The sequence below is a fragment of the Uloborus diversus genome, chromosome 9, assembly GCF_026930045.1.
Source record: "Uloborus diversus isolate 005 chromosome 9, Udiv.v.3.1, whole genome shotgun sequence".
NCBI classification, from domain to species: domain Eukaryota; kingdom Metazoa; phylum Arthropoda; class Arachnida; order Araneae; family Uloboridae; genus Uloborus; species Uloborus diversus.
The window spans coordinates 43,183,382-43,202,691 of NC_072739.1; the positions used below are offsets into that span (position 1 = coordinate 43,183,382).

A 19,310-nucleotide genomic window follows, 5' to 3' on the forward strand; every position below is an offset into this window, starting at 1 on the left:
AGTGAAAATGATAATATACAAAATGGATTTTTGGGATACATTTCAGAATTAAGATGCAATTCCCTTATTAGGCAATATATTCATCGTGATACTTCATGACACATGTCTTGGTGTGAAACGAACACGCAGAGGCTGTAAGTTTTTTAAGGTTAAGGCGAACATGGTGGGAACTTTATCCATATGATCCAGGGATGTAATCTTGAATTTTCTTAAAATATGGATTAGAATCACCTTCTCTTCAGTGAGTGCAAATCTTTGCCCTGCAAGAAAAACAGGAAATTATACTTCGTTTCATTGCTTGAAGATTTCATCAGCTACAATAAGTATTTGAGTTCACAAATGCAATACAAATAAGAGAACCAGCAAGAACATTTAGCAGTTGCTGTAAAAAAATAAAATGCGTGGAGTCGAGAAATGAAACGATACATGTCTCTAATATGGTGATTCTCAACCTGCTCCGTTGACCACAAGTCTTTCTGCGACTATCTTTCATGTGATTCGCGAACAAGCTAGTGAAAATTAATTCACTGTTTTTTTTTTTTCCGATATATTTTCTATTTCCTTATTTATAGTAATTAAATTTTTTCAAATAAGTTATCTATATTTATTATCATTTATCTTCATTTAAATAATTATCTATATTATAAATATTTACGTTAATTTGATTAATTATCTACATTTGTTATTAATTATCTTAATTAAATTATTAATTTATATTTATTTTTATGTATTTTAATTAAATTAAATTCAAATAATTATTTATATATATTTACTGTTTTTCGTTATTAAACTAGAAAATCGCCCGTCAAGGTATGACGGGTGAAAATTGCATCTACATTTGAACGAAGCAATTGCCTGTTTGATGTTATTTCGATAGTTGTAATTTTAACCCTAACTCTAGGGGATTAAATCTTAACTCCAGTAGGTAGCGTTCACTGTTGACCACTTTTTCGTTTCTTCATTCTCCTGAAATGACACAGTCTTACCCGTAAACAGTTAAGTTACCGGATCCAGTTCAGCCTTGTCGCAATAAAACCTTTCCCTGCATTTTAAAAATTACCAAAACACATTTTCAAATAATCATGCCGCGGCGCGAGTTTTGTTGTTGATGACGTCAGGAGCGTTACTTAATCATTGGCTATTATAATATATATGGGGCTTTATTTAAGAAAACTTTTGGATTCATCTCATTCCACCTAATACAATTGATGTAAAAATATTATTTTTGTCGTATAAGGTCCACTTAGAAATCGCAAGCATACCAAGTGTCAAACTAATCTCAAAATGAAGTCTTTAAGAATCATTCTTGCTAATATGATGTTGAACGTAGAGTAACTGTATATTTACTACTATTACCATTATTACTATAAAATTGTTATTTTGTTTAAGGTCATGAAATTGCTCCTTTATAGAGGAATAAAATTCATTTTTGAGAAGTGAAATATTTGGAAACGGGAGACAACAGTAATCTGGACCATGTTCAAGGGGTGAGTTTTTAGGGTTCAAACTGTTCTCGGATGAGTCCATATTTAATCTGCACTATAACGATGGGCGTGTACGCGTCAGACACATGGGAACGTCACCTCCCAGAGTGTGTAATCCGACGTTATACCGGCATAACGCCAGGCGTCAGAGTCTGGACCGCTGTTGAATATCAAGGGAAGTCCCATGTACTTCGATTTACGGGTAACCTCAAGCGCTACTTCAGTGACACTGTGACGCCGGAGGTATTGCCCTTTCTTCAGAGCCTTCCTGGTGCTGTGTTTCAGCAGGACAATGCACGTCCACATGACGCATGTAGCATACACGTGTTCTGCAGTGCACGACAGGTTACGCTACTTCCTTGGTCTGCCCGTTCTCCAGACATGAAGCCCATCTTGCATGTCTCGGAAAGCGTTGATCGGAGACTCGCCCATGTGTCTCGCCCCGCAGCGGGTATGGATGAACTTTTACTTCAGATTGAAGCCATATGGGATGCTAATCCCAACATGACATTCGATTCTCTAAGATTCGATGCTAAAACGTGTACAGGCTCTCATAGCTGCTAGGGGTAGCTACATTCGATATTCATTTTTGCCTATTGCTTTTATTTCATTGATCTGTAAATTTGATCGCTTATTTGTCAATATGAGCAATATGTACTATAAATTTTATTCCTTTCTAATGAGTCCTTCATGTTGTTGCAATTTTGACAAACATGAGTGTATATAGAATATTTAGTCACATATTTTTCTAGAAATTCGAAAAAATGTCAATTTTCAAAAGTACCCGGATAGTTTTGGGTGCATAATATAATGAAAAATCTCAGATGATTTTGTCAAGCTACATTTGAGATCCACTGTGTTTAGTCAACTTTGCCTTCTAGTTATTCCGTGGTGTCTGACACTCATGTCAAGCAAACTTAATGTAATTTCTTACCAACACAATTGCGAGGTCCCGCGGAGAAAGGAATGTACACATAAGGATGTCTTTTCAGACAGTTTTCAGGAAGAAATCTGTCTGGGTCAAATTTGTCTGGATCTGGGAAGTATGCTGGATCACGGTGTAGTTTGACCGTAAGCACCATACATAAGCAGCCAGCTGGTACAGTGAAGTTCACTGAAAATGTATGGTATTAGTGTTTTCCGCACTAAAATGAGGGGAAAATACTATTTTAGAATGATATTTTATTACCAAATTATTATATATAAGGTTTATTCAAATAAATCCGGTCAGTGCATCTACCTTCAAATTAGACGTTAGAGGGTTTCACGTAACCACGTGTATGGAAGCACCATCTATAAGTGGAGAGACTGACTCATTCGCCACGTTTGGTGTTGCACAGCGACAGTGGTTTCACACAGAAGAGAACGTGGTTAGACAAGTTATCGTCCACTACAGAACGGAACATGTCCTTGTTTTTGACTACAAGTGCCCACTTGTCGAGTTTCTGGGACGGGGAATCACCACCAACGCCAGGTGCTTTGAAGTCACTTTACAGAAACTTAGACGGGTCATTAAGCAGGGTGCTCACCCTCCCCTAGGGGATGGCCGCACCCCCCCCCTAAATTTTTGCGAATCCCTCCCCCTAAAAAACTGAAAAATACTCCTCAAAACACCCCCTTTCCTAAACATTTCAATGGCGCAGTCTGCGCCATGACCTCCCAAATTGGGCACCCCTGCATTAAGTCGAAACAGTCACGCATATACTCCTAAGGTGCACACACACGGCCAATGCGGCGAAGACGACGTTGCAGAAGCTTTGATGGGAAACGCAGGAGCATCAACCGTACAGTCTAGATCAGCGGTTCCCAACCTTTTAAGTTGTGCGGCCCGCCAACTTTGGACAAAACACCATTGATGCCTACTGACTCCTAGATATTACTTGCACAGCCGAAATTTACTTTCTTTGTGGGTGGGGGGGGAGCATCTGAATGTGTGTTAAAAACAAGAGTTCTGGAGACGTTTTTTTCCTCCTCACCTTATGCTGCACCACTGATACAAATAACTATTACACAAGAACAATTGAAAAAATAATTTTTAAGAAAGAAAATAACTTTATAGCACATTCACTTAGCTGGCATAGCTCTAGGGAAACTCAAAAACAAGTCATCAAAGTTATAGCTCCAAGGAATTTTTGACGCTGTTTTTCCTCTGTGAGAGAGATGATATCTGGATTAAAAGATTAAAATTGGCTCAAATAACTCGCAACTTTCAATGCAATTCTATATTATTTTTTTTTTAAAACTGCAATGAAAAGTCTCATTCAAGTAGGTATGCTGTCGAAAAGCCTCTCAAGTCTCTCAATTCATTGGTTTGTCATGCCAGTTCAGCAAAGGAGGAGCATTTTTAACTTGAAACTAAAGCTAGTTTTTCTGGCAATTTTCTTTAAAAAGGGTTTCTGATTCATTAGATTTCATCTTCAATTATAGGGGAAAGTTCCTGAAAACTATGAAAAATTTTAATCTTAAAGTTCCTTATTGGCGGTAAGCAAAAGAGAGTTTTTGAGTGACGGTACATCTAATGAGTGAATTTTCAGAAAAAACGGAAATTAAGACTCTAAGACTCTTGGTTCAGATTCTTGACCAGTGTCCACGGCCCAGAAACACGCTGATCGCAGCCCACTTGTGGGCCGTGGCCCATGGGTTGGGAATCGCTGGAGACCATTCACCGTGTGACTTTCATGGGTCAGATATTTCAGAGGTCACAGGTTTTTGGACCTCTGAAACAAGCTATTCGTGGACATCGGTTCACAACGGGCGACAAAATGTGTGACTAGGTCCAGGCTTGGATCCAACAGCAGCGCACTAACTTCTTCAACGATGGAATCGACCGACTAATCTCGTAAAGGGATATATATGCCAACAATTTCGGCAACTATTTTTGAGTTCATAAAATCAATACCGTCACTTTACCCAAGTAACACGGTTTCATTTGAATGCCCCTAATAGAATAAACAGGGTGGCATTACCTGTTCTATCGTTACTGGGAGCGGGATTGCGCAAAATGGGAAATCTACCTCAAATCTTTTTAATTTTTAATTTCCTGTGGAACGTACAGAAGACAGAATACACAAAAGGAAAAGAAGAATGCAACCGAAAAATGTTTGTGGATCCATTCGGCCCTTTTCCTCTCAGTAGTGGTCCCACGAAATTAAAGCTGAAAGCGTTGGACAAATAAGATTGATACACGGGATTTTCTGTCTTACTTTCTCGATAATGAATCGCCACCAAGATCACAGAGAAAAAGATAATAATTCAATAAGGCAATCCCATAATGGTTACATTTCATGGCAATCCTAGTAAATTGCGCCATAATGCATACCACATTAATTAATACCCAAAGGTAAAAAGTAGATATGTAACAATTAGCACTAAATACTCTTTTAAATGTGAAGCGTTGTGGACTTCCCATGAATAATAGGAAATATTAGACGTCATTTCCTTGCTTTATTTTCAGCGGAAACCAAAGGAGTAAGCTCGTAAAATAAAATTAAAACACAGTCGAACTCGCTTTAACGAGTCGTGAGTTAACGAGAACCCGGATTTAGCGAGGAAATCGGAAATATTTGGTTGTGGTTCAATGTTAAGTCTATGGGAACATAACTCGCTTTAACGAGCAGATCAATAAAAATGTTTACTCAATGAAAATTGCATCGAAAACAAAAAGTGCGCCCCCTTTTTATGAAAAAACGCAGATTTTTCTAAACCGAAAAGGGGGCGATTAATCTAACCCCCCCCCCCCTTCACCTGTACCTTAAATGACGAGCCTGATTGTCTAGAAGTCAGATTTATTAGTCAAAACGTACCTAAGTTGATTAAGCTCGAAACAATTACACAACTAAAGTAATACAACAGAATATAAAAACAATTTAAAATCTTCAATTGACATATTTATTTTTCATTTTTTTGTTCATTACTTCGCTTATTACTTTATTTCTTTATTATTATAATTTTTTTTTAATTGAACTTTCTTACAAAACATTTTTATTTAACAACTGAAAAATAGGAGAGAAAATATCTAAAATGCTTACAAACTTTGATATCTTCTTTTAGTTCCCTGGTGAATATAGGCACAGAAGGATACAGTCTGAGCGCTTCCTGAAAAACAATTAGGAAGCGTATGTTCAGTCGACTCTCAATAATTAGAAGCCCCAATGAACAAGTTAAAACCCCTTCGAATTATAAGTAGTTCGAGTTATGGGAAGTTCCCACAGTCTCCTCAAGAGTTTCGGGTTTAATGAAAACTTGGAGGTGAAGGAGTAGTCGAGTCATAAGGCTTCGAATTATCGCGAGTTGGCCGTACTTCACACAAATTAAAGCAAAATAATATTTATAGATTAGAATAATCAGCAGGAAAAGGAAAGAAATTTATAATAATTAGTTCAAGTGTTAAATGAAGGATAGAAAAGAGTTGCCAAAGGTTGTGTTACCAGACGTCCGGGTTTTGCATGGATTGTTCAGGTTTTAAAACGTCGAGTTATCGCGAGTTGGCAGTATTTCACACAAATTAAAGCATAATAATACTTATAGATTAGAATAATCAGCAGGAAAAGGAAAGAAATTTATAATAATTAGTTCATGTGTTAAATAAAGGATAGAAAAGAGTTACCAAAGGTTGTGTTACCAGACGTCCGGGTTTCGCATGGATTATTCAGTAGGGTGGATCAAAAAAACTTTTTTTTAGTTAGAGGCCAAGACACCCCCTATTTTTTTAGACTTACTAATAGTATTATGCTGTAAGAGTTTTAGCTTCTTACTCAAATTTTAAGAGGGTGCTTAATGACCCCTTGATTTAACATTAGCCGTAGCATAGAAAATGCTACAAATTTAGAAACATTTAATTTCCCCAGCTGTTTTTTTTTTTTTTTTTGTGAATAGTTATTTTATTGCAATTTATATGCATATTACTAATGTATATTATAATATACATCCCCAAGAACTTTGGGGAAGGGGGTTGAGCACCCTCTTTCAGTTGAAATAGGAAGCTAAAATTCTTCAGTATATTACTATCCACAGTCTAAAAATATTGAGCGGTGTCCTGTTATCTAGGAAAACTTTTTTTTTTACATGTAATTTTGAACCACCCTATGGTTTAGGTTTCACACCTCCGTCCAATTAATGTCCGCATTTGAAGATTATAATCCTTTTTTCTTTTACTTCCTTTGTGAAGTCACGAATTGCTTATTATTGAACTGCTCAGTTGACCAAAGTCAATGTTGCTGTGATTTTTCAGATTACTATGACAGCAAGAATAAGTTTAGCTCGTTGCTCTAACATTTATTAAGAGGACAAGTTTTCGTCGCCATGGTTGCAAATCCACACGTCTACACACATACACACACACGTACTCACCACTAAATACACAGACACACGCTCTCGTAATCGCGAAAAACATAATCTGAATGCTTCAAGATATCAAACATTAAAATTTTCTGTTCTTTTTTTTAAATAAATTCCCCCCCCCCCTCCCCGTTTTGATTCTCTTTACTATTTATATTTCACTTTTTAATCAAGCTGAGGAATTCACTCAGCACAGGAGTGACAGGTGAAGAGCTCTGAAAATAGCAGACAGAGTGTGTGATATGATAATTGCAATATTTCGGATGTTTTTGAAACGTTGAATTGTTACCGCACAGCGAATATTTATAGCATACGGATATTTTGTAGGAATTATCAAAAAACTAAACAATCGCCCGTCAAGGTATGACGGGTGAAAATTGCATTTTTATTTGAACGAAGCAATTGCCTGTTAGGCAGTGGTCGGAAAAACTACATTTTTTTTTTTGGCGAACTACAACTACTTTGATATAAATATAGTTTACTACAACTACAACTACTTTTTTCAAAATGTAGCAACTACAAACTACTTCACTACTTCGCTACTTTTTAGTTACTTTTAAAAAAATAAATAAATAAAAAGCATTCACTTATACACCGTTTATGGATTGAACGAAAAAATTCATAAAATGATTTAGGTTAGTGAACTGAATCATTTGAACATGGTATATTACCAAGAATTATTTATTCTTTCCTTCGCTTGCTGAGCCAATTTGTCATTCAAATATTTGTAACGATTTTTACGCATATTCGATGCAAGAAAGGATTTAAAAGTGGAAGGAATTCAACCTTAAAATTTTTTAATAGTTTCCTGACAGTCAATATTTCATTCAAGAAGTGCAACTCGGCTACTTGAAAATGTAAATAGATGCAGTCATAATTTGTTTTAAATTTTATATAGACGTACATGTACGTAAAATGATTTAGATGATGAAAAACATCTTTTAAACAAAAGAGAAAAACTTTAATTTTCATTATATCAGTTAATTTTATTGGAACTTTTTTTTTTTTTGCTGGAACTAATGAACTGATTTTGAACTTCTAGCTAGAGGTCCAGACCAAAACACCATCTCCTTTCTTACGCCACTCATAAAATGAAATAAAAGCATTTTTTCAATTTCACCGAATAACCTCAAAAACGTACATTATTTAATAATTGACTTTTATCATGTTAATATATCCAACATCCAACCAGTAGAAAAGTTTCTTCTGCATTTGAACAAAGCCATTGCCTGTTTGGTGATATTTTGATAGTTGATATTGTAACCGTAACTCCAGTGGATTAACCCTAAACTCCAGTAGATAGCGTTAATTTTGTTGACTACTTTTTTGTTTCTTTATTCTCCTTAAATTAGTCTTACCTTTGTCAAAATACAACATTTCCCTGCATGTCAAACATTACAAAAAATAATTTTCAAATTATCATGGCGTGGCGTGCGTTTCGTTGTTGATGACGTCAGGAGCGTTACTCGATCATTCGCTAGTATATATATGAAGACATCTAAAATGTGAAACATAACTAAGTGCTTCCTTTACTTCAATGTGAAATTTTGAACTACAATGGACTCGCGCGACAGCGCGATTCTATTTACACGAAATGCATATTTTACGAGCTTTTCTCGAGTAATGAATTTTGGAGCTAACGCGAATTCCTCACTCCTTAACACGAAAATTTTCGAGTGGGAATCACGGGGCTTAACTATCACCTTCTTTACAGGCTACTAAATATTAGTTTCGTGAATGAACTTTCCCTTTAGATACACTGAAAGTGGAACTTCCTCAACTGAAACATCGCTTTGTTAATCAACAAATCGCCACTGCGCATTTTTTTCATTCTAAATATGAAGTTGATGAAACATATTTTCACATAAGCGGCTGTTTATCTAAAGTTTGAAAATGGAAGGAAAAATAGAAATCTCTGACAACTGAAGAAATGTAAAGATTTTCGATATGCTTGAACAACTAAAATGTGTGACGAATATAATTACAATATGTACTGTAGAGTATTATTGTAATGTTTCATTTTTTTATTGCTACACTAGCAAAAATACCCGGCGTTGCCTGGGTCAGTAATAATTATGAGAAAAAGTCGTTACTTGCTTTTTTTTTCTGGTTTAAGTGAAAGAATTTAAAACACATCTTTTTGACATGATTAAAAGTAGAGTTTCTTCCTTACCCATAAAAGTAAAATAGCAATAAGTACAAAGAACAAAATAGTATTGATTTAGAAACGAAAGCACTATATTTAAGCATATACAAATTTCCAAAACATGAAATTATTCTTCTCATGTTTAAAAAGATTAATCTGTTGATACTTTTTTTTTTAACATGGAGTCTAAAACCTTCTCCGTATTGCTATTGACGTTGCTCGTAATCCCCTTATACTTGCTTTAGTTATTTTGGGAAATTTCAATCATTGTGGGCTCTTGGAAAATGATTAGCCAAATCATGTATTATTTGCCAATCTTGTGCAAAAATCTTACTTCAAGATTTGACTTGAGAAAAGCCTTGAATAGTCACGAAAAGCAAAGATAGTCAACAATACAACAATAGTCGCTATCGACAGGGGAGTTGTCGATAAATACTGTATTGAGTTTAGGAAAGCCTTCGAACATGGAACTAAAAAGCTCATAACTCGTTTTTATTCTACTTAGAAATTTCGAATAAGTGCCATCTTCAGCAGAAAAATCAGAGCTTTCGATGGACATATAATGTAAATATGTGCAAGTATTTTTTCATCCCTATATTAGAGAATTTATACGAAAATTGTATTTTATTGCTTCCCTAAGGGGGGTTTTGCCCCCCATAACGGGACGAAAACTACCCTATGTGTTATTCTGATGCATAAGCTATATTATTGTAAAGTTTCATCAAAATCCGTTCAGTAGTTTTTGCGTGAAAGAGTAACAAACATCCATACATCCATACATCCAAACATCCATACATCCATACAGACAAACTTTCGCATATATAATAGTAGTAAGATACTATGCGTATCGTACTGTTTCATTTTTTGCCATTATCTCCCACTGATTTTTGTGCAATCGAAGAGTATTTTTATTCAATAAGACAGATCTTTTAAAAATACAGTAAAGTTTCAGTTTTCTATGTTTAAATTTGGTAATAGGAGGTTAAGAAATGGGTAAAAATTGAGCGATGTTTTCAAATGTCTCAAAATTATTGGTATGCTCATAAAAAATCGTATATTTTCCCCCTTTCCCACAACGCGAAATTTCAACCTACGCTAGGAGTCTTGGAACGCATCCCTCGCGTAAGTTGACATTCGACCGTATATGCAGATGACATCTGACATGGATACGGAGAGCTTTCTGCTCAACGAGCATATTTGCAAGAAACGGAAAAATTTCCGTGTTCATACATTTCTATAACACTGTAATATTTGTTGTTAGCCGGCCAAGACAGTTCAATACCATCCTCTTCCATAACATTTACAGTAGCTTCCATACTAGGTGGATATTGGCACAATAATCTCATTGACATCTAAAATGTTCATCCAACGGCACATTCTCAGCTGCAGAAAACAGAAATGTGGCATGGGCGCCATTATGCAAAGATTTAGGGGAAATTGGTCAGATATTTTCCCCATGGTTAAGCAGGAGATGTTCACATGGAAACTGATTTCAGTAGATTAGAATTATTAAAATTTGACATTTTAGTAACTTATTTAATAATGGCTGGAGAAGATTTTTTTTTACATTTTGGCGAAGCAAAAAGCACTAAAAGCAAGGAAGTTCTAATTTCTAAAGGGGGGGGGGGGGAGGGCTTGAGTCCCCACTTGCAACCTATATGGGCGCCCAAGAAACGCGATACTACATTGACAGTTATAGCTTATTCTTTTCTTTCTAAGCCATTCAATGCGAATATTGGGGAAATGTGAAAATTTCAATGCTAAACAAGCTAATGGCGTCAAACAGATAGAACGTATGGTGTCAATCTGACGTCAGCTCGTATTTTTTAGAGTCTCCCGAATCTTAATGGTACAAGTTTTACTCGCGTAAGACTTGCACCAGTCAGATTCGTTTGAAACCTCGTTTCTTTCTTCTCCTTCTTCTTTTTTTTCTTTTGAAACTTTATTTAAAAGTAATTTCCAGAAATCGCAACACACTACTTTTTTTTTGTATCGAAGTACTCGCTGCACTACTTTATTTTTTGAAAAGTAGTGCACTATACTACAAACTACTAAAAAATGTAGCTACTACAGTAGCGTCGCTACTTGTAGCGCGCTACTTCCAACCACTGCTGTTAGGTGATATTTTGATAGTTGAAACTTTAACTCTAACTCCCGTGAATTAAACCTAAACTCCAGTAGATAGCGTTTATTGTTGACCACTTTTTCATTTCTTCATTCCCCTAAAATGACAATCCTACCGGTAAAACAGTTAAGTTACTGGATCCAGTTCAGCTTTGTCAAAATAAAGCATTTCCCTGCACGTGAAACATTACCAAAAAATATTATCAAATTATCATGAGATGGCGCGCGTTGCATTGTTGGTGACGTCAAGAGCGTTACTCTGTCAGTGAATCAGCTATTACATAAATGGGGATGGTCCTGCAAATCCTTGTAAGAAATTATCCGATCAAAAATAATCGTGCAATGAATTTTCAGGCGATAAGCGGATGGCAATTTTTGTACAAAAAAAAAAAAAAAGACCAAAAAATCTACCGGAAACTGGAGACTGTTCTTCAAACGCAGTGCAACTGGTAATTCTAAGCAATAGAGATTAAACTACTAACACAAGGTATAAAATCAATCACTAACATAAATTACAATTAAAAAATCTACCCGGTTGAGGGTATATAAGAAATACCTTTAGAACGCAATCCAGATATTTCATGTTCTTGACGTCAGTGCTCGAAATTTTGCGATGGTAATCGTCCTGGAACACATCTCTTATTTCTTCATAGAGTTTTTCCTGAATTTCTGGATTTTGCCCTAAACAAAACAGAGCCCAGCTAATGGCCATCGCTGTTGTATCATGACCCTGGAAAGAATGTTATGGTAAGATGTTAAAGTGCTTTATGTCGAGAAACAAACGAGCTGATGTGTGCATCACATGACTTCCTTTTACTCCAATTTAATGTCATTTCCCCATTACTGGCAATTTTAATGTGATTCAATAGTTTACTCTCTAAATATCACCAACAGTGGCCAAATTGAAACAGATTATAAAAAAAAATCACCAAATTTGTCACCAAGTTAGCGACAAACCTTGGCGACCAAAAGACTGGCGATATATCGCCAAGTGTCTGCCAAATTATAACACCACTTGAGTTTACATCAATATTAACAATGATTTCCCCCCAAAAGGGGCAAAAGACCCCCTTAGGAACACCCGAATGCAACCAAAAGGGGAGGTGCACAACTAGACCCTACTAGGAGTCTACGTGCCAAATTTCAACTTTCTAGGGCTTATCGTTCTTGAGTTATGCGACATACATACGCATATACATACATACGTACATACAGACGTGACGAGAAAATTCTTTGTAATTAACTCGGGAATCGTCATTATGGATATTTCGCGTGTCTATACTTTCTTAGGCATTTATCCACGTGTGGTCGAGTCGGAAAAAAACTCAATATTCCTTCGGGGATGAGTAAAATGGAAATTAAGGTCGATTTTTGAGTGAATTTTTTTTTGCGAATACAGTACTTCCTTTTTTGTAAAAGGAAGTAATTACACGACCCAAACCTAAAAATGCATCCGGCTCAAAAAATAAGCTATTTCCAAAGTTTTTCGGCTTGCTAGAAACGAAAATCACCATAAAAAGTTGAGATTAGTTCTAGTTTTCATGAAATCTCGTAATAGGACGTTATCTTCAATCGCATTTTTTCAAAACTTGAAAATGTCCTCTGCTTCTCACTGCCCCAAATATTGCGATTTCTCTTTTTGATTTTGAATTACAAATATGCCTATCTATTATTTTAAATATTATTTTGTGAGTGAAACTTAAAATGAAAAATTAACGTGTAATTTGATTTTTTTCTGAACCTCGAGACAATTTTTCAAAAATTTACTCCAACTTTCTTCACAAAAAATTACTAAATCAAAAAACCACTAAAAATTGCTTTCTTACCCCTTTTTTAGGTCCTAAAAAGATTCATTTAGTAGGTGGGTTCAATGGCATTACCAAGGAAAACTAATTTCCATTCCTTTTCTTTCTCTCTCCCTTCATCCCTCCCTCGTGTCCCGTGCTAAACAGTTTGCGTACTATCTGACAGAAAAAGAAAGTACTGGTGCTTTATACACTGTAAAAAATCTCGGAAAACTCTCTGAATATACAAAAAAGTTTTCCGTAATACACAGATTCGTACGCCCTCCGCAGTTTTCTGCTATAATCAAAAACGTTTCCCGTTTAGCAAGAAAGTAAGAGTCGACGCATGCGCAGGTGACACGGCAATTTTATAGTTCAGCAGCAAATCTAAACTGAAACTTTCGAAAGCACGCAATGAAAACAACTGCTGACTCATGTATGCGAAGTAACACTCATCAAGGGGATTAGTAGAAGTTTTGTTCCTCGCATGAATTCACTGAAGATAATGTTAAAGTCTTATATTTTCTTGCTTATGTATCGTCATGAGATTGAATTTGAAGCTATGTCACTTATTTTTAAGTACGAAGTGCAAATTCTCGACGCATGCTCGCGGAAGGAATACAAACTGAAATTAAAAACCAAATAATTGCCGAGAGGACGCCATGTAACTTCATTGCGTCGCATAACTTGTGTAGGTAATTTTTCTTGGATACTTTTCTTCTTTCTACCAAATGGGTAATTTTTGTTGGCAGAATTTTATTCTGTCATAAAAATCACCTTTTTGGTGACCAAAGCCTGCAAAAGACCACCACCGACGAATAGGTAAGTCGCTTTGCAACTCTATTACTTTAAAGAGATTTAGTTCATATAAATCTCGTTAAAAAAAACTATTTTCTTCAGTATAATTTTTTCGTTGTGAACTATTGCAATTTGAAAATATTTTACATTACATAGAACACATATTTAAAGTGCAAGTGTGTCTAGTTTTATTCTATAAAATTTATGAATTGAAGATTATAAAAAAAATTAAATAAGTGTTATTGTGTACTTTGTTTTTATGTGGAAATCTCAGTTAATATTTGGCTGAACATTTATGTATCAAGCATTATGAATTAAATGTTATAATATGCAAATTGTCAGGTTTGATAGTTCGTCTTTAAGGTTGCATGTTTTCATTCTCTTGTAAACAGTGTAGCTAGATTGTATGAAGTAAAAAAAAAAAACTATCTCTTGTAATTAGGAACATAGTGCTTCAGTATTATCTAAATGACGATATCTCTTTAAATATTTGCATTAGCGAAACGCTTTAAATTAGTTAAATGTGTATTAATTTATTTAACAAATAAATACATATATGTATTTAAAAGTGTCTTCATTTTTTTCGTTTTACGAGCCTCAATTTTACCAAAAGCAAAAAAAAAGACTTAATAAAATAATTTTGTATTTTTACACCATATTAAAGTATTTGACTTATAATTTATATGATACTTTGATTTATAATGTATATGATACTTCGATTTATAATGTATATGATGTTGCTTTTTCAAGGGGGGGGGGGGCGCTTCATAGCATTTTATGGGTGCACCATCACCCTTATGGTGGGGGGGGGGGGTATTCTCGTATATATGAAATGGAAAAATCATGTAATAGAGTTCAATGTTTTAATAAATAAAATATATAATGCATTTTGCGCACACTATAAAAATAAAATCAGTAACCTATTTTGAGTAAGTATTTATATTTGTGATGAGCTGGAAAAGGGCAAGAACAGAAGAATCAACCCGAATGGTTCCAGCAGAGGGACTTGGTGTCATATTTAAATTCATCAATTTCTCTGTTGGTACTTTTCGGTACACTTTGTTCGTCAGAGAAATTGACTTGAGGTGAACGAATTCCGGAACGCGAAGGGAAGGTAAGTCCTGTCAAATTTTATAGAAAGATAAAAACTATCAAGTTTGATACAAGATATGTTTTTAAATTCTGCATTAAAAATACAATATGTTGATAGTTTTGTCTTGAAAATATTGAGAGAAAAACTGAAGTTTAAGATTGTTTAACAAACAATCCCCACTTTTCAGAAGGTACCCCCACTCCAATTCCCCGACGATTTTGTGATTAGGAATGAAACTAGTAGATTATTTCATAATTTTTCAAAAATTTATAACTGTGCATATGTTATGCTGTTAACCATGCTATTTGTCATTAGAAATTCCAAAAAAAAAAAAAAAAAATCCACGAATGATTCTAAAATTGCTTGTATTATTGCTCTTAGATATGAAAGAATTGAAACTGATATGGTATGCAATACTATAATAAAGAATTATATTTTAGAAAAAATCACGGAAAAAGGATTCCGAAATTCTCGGAAACGTTTTTGAAAATTGTTTGGAGAATTCCGAAATACTCGGAAACGTTTTCGAAACTTTCATGAACCACAGCTGCACAGAATACTCAGAAACATTTCTGGAAATTACGGAAAGAGGATTCCGAAATACTCAGAAACGTTTCTGAAAATTACGGAAAGAGGATTCCGAAATACTCAGACACGTTTCCGGACATTTCAGAAAGAGAATTCCGAAATACTCAGAAACGTTTTCGAAAATTTCATGAACCGCAGCTGCACGATATACTCAGAAACGTTTCCGAATTTTTTTTTACAGTGTAGTTGCATAGCGTATGGCAATGATTTCCATTTACTTCAAACATAAAAGTATCCACTTCTTCCCGGATGTCTTCTTCAGTAAAGGAACTATCCCTTAGATGGTGTTCTAAAAGGAGTTGTAAGAAAGGTTTCCTTATTTTCGTGCCATTCTCATCGATTTTCGGAGTCACTGGCTCTTTCAACATGGATTTCTTTTTCTCCTTTATAACCTAAAAGCAATAACGAGAACTAAATGCAGCTGCTCACCAAAATTAAAACAAGATGAAGATTGTTTAGACAGTTCAGTTGAACATCTTAAAGAAACATTTCTTCATTGATCATTTGGCAAGTTAAAAACAGAAGGGGTGGGTAAAATCGAATTAATGATGGAATTTCAGAACTACATTTTTTAAATAAGGGAGGAAAAAAACCCTCTTTACCATTATACACACATACCCACGATAGGCCAATCAGAAACATTCCTGTTTTTTCCCCCACTTTAAGGCGAGAAACACTCCTTGACATACACTACACTGGTGTGCAAAATTAAGGACGAGACGGTTTTTTCAATATAACTTTGTACAAAAGCTTTCCAAATCAACACATTTAATACCGTAAGATCCCCAATACGTAAAGGACATGTGTAATGTAAGCAACACTTACTGAAAGAGAAATCAGAGGGACAAAAAGAAACTTTATTGAAAAAGTAGCATGGAGCGCAATGCGACTGAAGGCCGAAACATCCCTATGAAGGGTGTCCAGCAAGAAACATCCGGTCTTTAGTAGGGGATATGATTTCCCCCGACGGCTAGGCAAGTTTCACGGCGTGCCCATGCTGAGAATGAGGGTGTCAATGAGTTGTTGAGGCATTGCTGCCCATTCTTCTTGCACCGCCAATCGAAGCTCCCGAATCGTTACTGGTGGTAAGGTACGAGCTGCCAAGCGTCTGCCTAGAAAATCCCATACATGCTCGATGGTATTGAGATCCGGAGATCGTGCCGGCCAATCCATACGTTCAATATCCTCACTCTCTAAGAGCTGTTCGGCAGCTACTGTGCGATGACATGGTGCTTTGTCGTCCATGAAAAGGAACTGCGGACCCATAGCGCCTCTAAAAAGACGCACATATGGAAGAAGAATCTCGTTACAATAACGGGTCCCGTTGACTGGACCTGCGTCGAAGATGTGAAGGTCTGTACGACTACCAAGCATGATGCCTCCCCAAACGAGAACACCGCGACCTCCATACCTGTCCCTTTCAATGATGTTCGAGGGATGATTGCGGCTTCCCCGCTCTCTCCAGATGAGTATGCGATGAGAATCGCTACTCAAACTGAATCTGCTCTCATCTGTAAAGAGTACTCGTCCCAGTTCATTGTCTCTCCAATTTCGGTGTTCCCGGCACCACAGAGAACGCCTTCTCCGATGGGCAAGAGTTAGAGGTACACACCGTATAGGGCGTCGTGCAAACAGACCACCACCGTGCAATCTTCTGGCCACGGTAAAAAGCGATATCGGTCGTCCAGTCGCCTGTGCCGTGTGTCTAGCGATTTCTCCCGCTGTCTGCCGCCTGTTTCTTCTGGCCTGTAAGATAATATACCGGTCATCTGCGGGTGTGGTTCCTCGTGGACGACCACTACTGAACCCCCGGATAGCTGTTCCTGTAAATTGAAATTGTCTCCAAAGTCGTGAAACGATGCTGTGAGCAATTCCGAACTCTGCAGCCGCACTTGTCACACTGCGGCCTTCCTCCAACTTCCCAATGATTCGACCTCGGGTAAAAGCGTCCAGATCTCGTCTAACAGATTGATTATTCGCCATTTCTCGCTGAGGCAGCAACTCGGTGTGATTTTAACTGCTATACGGCGTGCAATCTCTGTGCCAGAAATACTGATCTTGCACCGACAACATGCTTTATACTACTCAGACACTCCCCCATTACGTCTGCCTGCATATCTGCGCATGTGCTACTGTACATCCCCTTACTTAATCTCCTGATTGGTCTTTCTGTTCGCTCGGCCTCTTCGTTCAGCTGATATGCTAATTTTTCGACTTCGTCCTTAATTTTTTCACACCAGTGTATATGACCAAAAGTATTGGGACACTTTCCAAAAATTTACATTTTTACGGATTTCTCAAGAAATAAAAGACCAATTGCTCTGTAATTTTTTTCACGTAAAAGGTATACTCCAGCTGCCATTTTCCAACAAAAGATAAGTCTAATATTAATTTAGGGGATGAGCAACAAATTGAGGAAACAAAAAAAAGGGGGGTTTTTGATCATTTTCATTGTAAATAGCTATGAATAAGCTATAAATTTCAGAAATAAGTTAAAAGCCTATCTAGAATTTACTGTTATATTTTCGTGAAAGTATCTCCTATACTCACGGAAATATAAGCATTTCTTTCAAAAATGCATTTTTTTTAAGGGTTTCGGTTCATATCACGCAGAGTTTTCCGTCAAACATTACTAAACTTTCAGAATGTTTGACTGCATATTAGACAAACGTATTAATCAAATTTGAAGTTGCAATGTTGAAAATTTAGTGAAATATGAAAGTTTAAAGAAATTAATTTTTCACTGCACATGCGCGAAAGATAGCAATTTACAACTTTCATAATAGGAAGCCCAGATATATCCTACAACTCATAAAAAAATTTCACCTTGATATCTTGACAATGTAAAAAGTTATCAACGATCTAATGAGCCGAATTTCAATAATTCTTGGCTAGACAACGAATCGTAAGGGATAGTTCTTAAATAATTCGTTCTTATTATGAATCACTCCGCAACGTTAACAGGAAAGTATTGCCAGTTTGCGAACGACCCCTTACCATTCGTCGCCTGGGGAATAATAGAAATTCGGCTCATTAGATCGCTGATAACTTTTTCAATTTTAAAGATATTGAGGTGGAGTTTTTTTATGCGTTGTAGGATGTATCTGAGTTTTGAACTATGAAAGTTATAAATTGCTATCTTTCGTGCATGCGCGGTGAAAAGTTAATTGCTTTAAATGTTCATATTTCTTTAAATTTTCAATGTTTTAACTTCAAATTTTGTTATTATGTTTCTCTAAAATGCTATCAAATATTCTGGAAGTTTAGTAACGTTTGACGGAAAAATCTGCGTGATAGAAACCGAAAACCTTCAAAAAAATTTTTCATTTTTGAAAGAAATGCTTATACCTCCGTGGGTATAAGAGATACTTTTACGAAAATATAAAAACAATTTTTTAAAATTGTTCAACTTATTTCTGCGATTAATAGCTTATTCCCAGCTATTTACAATGAAAAATGATTGAAAACCTTATTTTGTTTCCTCAATTTGTTGCTGGTCCCCTAAATGAATAGTAGACTGAATTTTTATTGGAAAATGACAGCTAGAGTATACCTTTCATGTGAAAAAAAATTAGAGCAATTGGTCTTTTATTTCTCGAGAAATCCGTAAAAATGGGATTTTTTTGAAAGTGTCCCAATACTTTCGGTCATATAGTGTATTTTAGAGGAGTGAAACTCATTTTCGAAGAGTGATATCGAATCAATTCCATAGAAAAAAAAACTTTCTACAGATGAAATGGGAACGGCAGGGAAAGTAGAGATGGGAATATGTTTGATTTTCGGCATTCAGAATGTTCGATACTTGATTTTTAAAAAATAGCAAACCACTCAAATACAATATTATTTTTTAAAAAATTCCAATCCCTTTTTTCCCATTTTCTACGAAGTAATCCTTATTTTTATTTAAAATGTCTAACTGAACTTTGCTGTCGCAATTTCGGATTACGTTAAATACG

General features: G+C 35.8%; 1 protein-coding gene across 1 annotated transcript in view; it reads right to left on the reverse strand.

The window, feature by feature from the left end:
* Positions 1–93: 93 nt before the first annotated feature.
* The window catches only part of LOC129230185 (cytochrome P450 4V2-like), a 95,229-nt gene continuing 76,012 nt past the window's right edge, over positions 94–19,310 (reverse strand). Inside the window, exons 8-13 of the mRNA XM_054864587.1 lie at positions 15,573–15,746; positions 11,648–11,821; positions 5,517–5,579; positions 3,547–3,556; positions 2,419–2,598; positions 94–260 (exon numbers count right to left, since the gene is read on the reverse strand). Coding sequence (XP_054720562.1) covers positions 94–260; positions 2,419–2,598; positions 3,547–3,556; positions 5,517–5,579; positions 11,648–11,821; positions 15,573–15,746 — 768 coding nt within the window. The remainder of the gene's footprint in view (positions 261–2,418; positions 2,599–3,546; positions 3,557–5,516; positions 5,580–11,647; positions 11,822–15,572; positions 15,747–19,310) is intronic.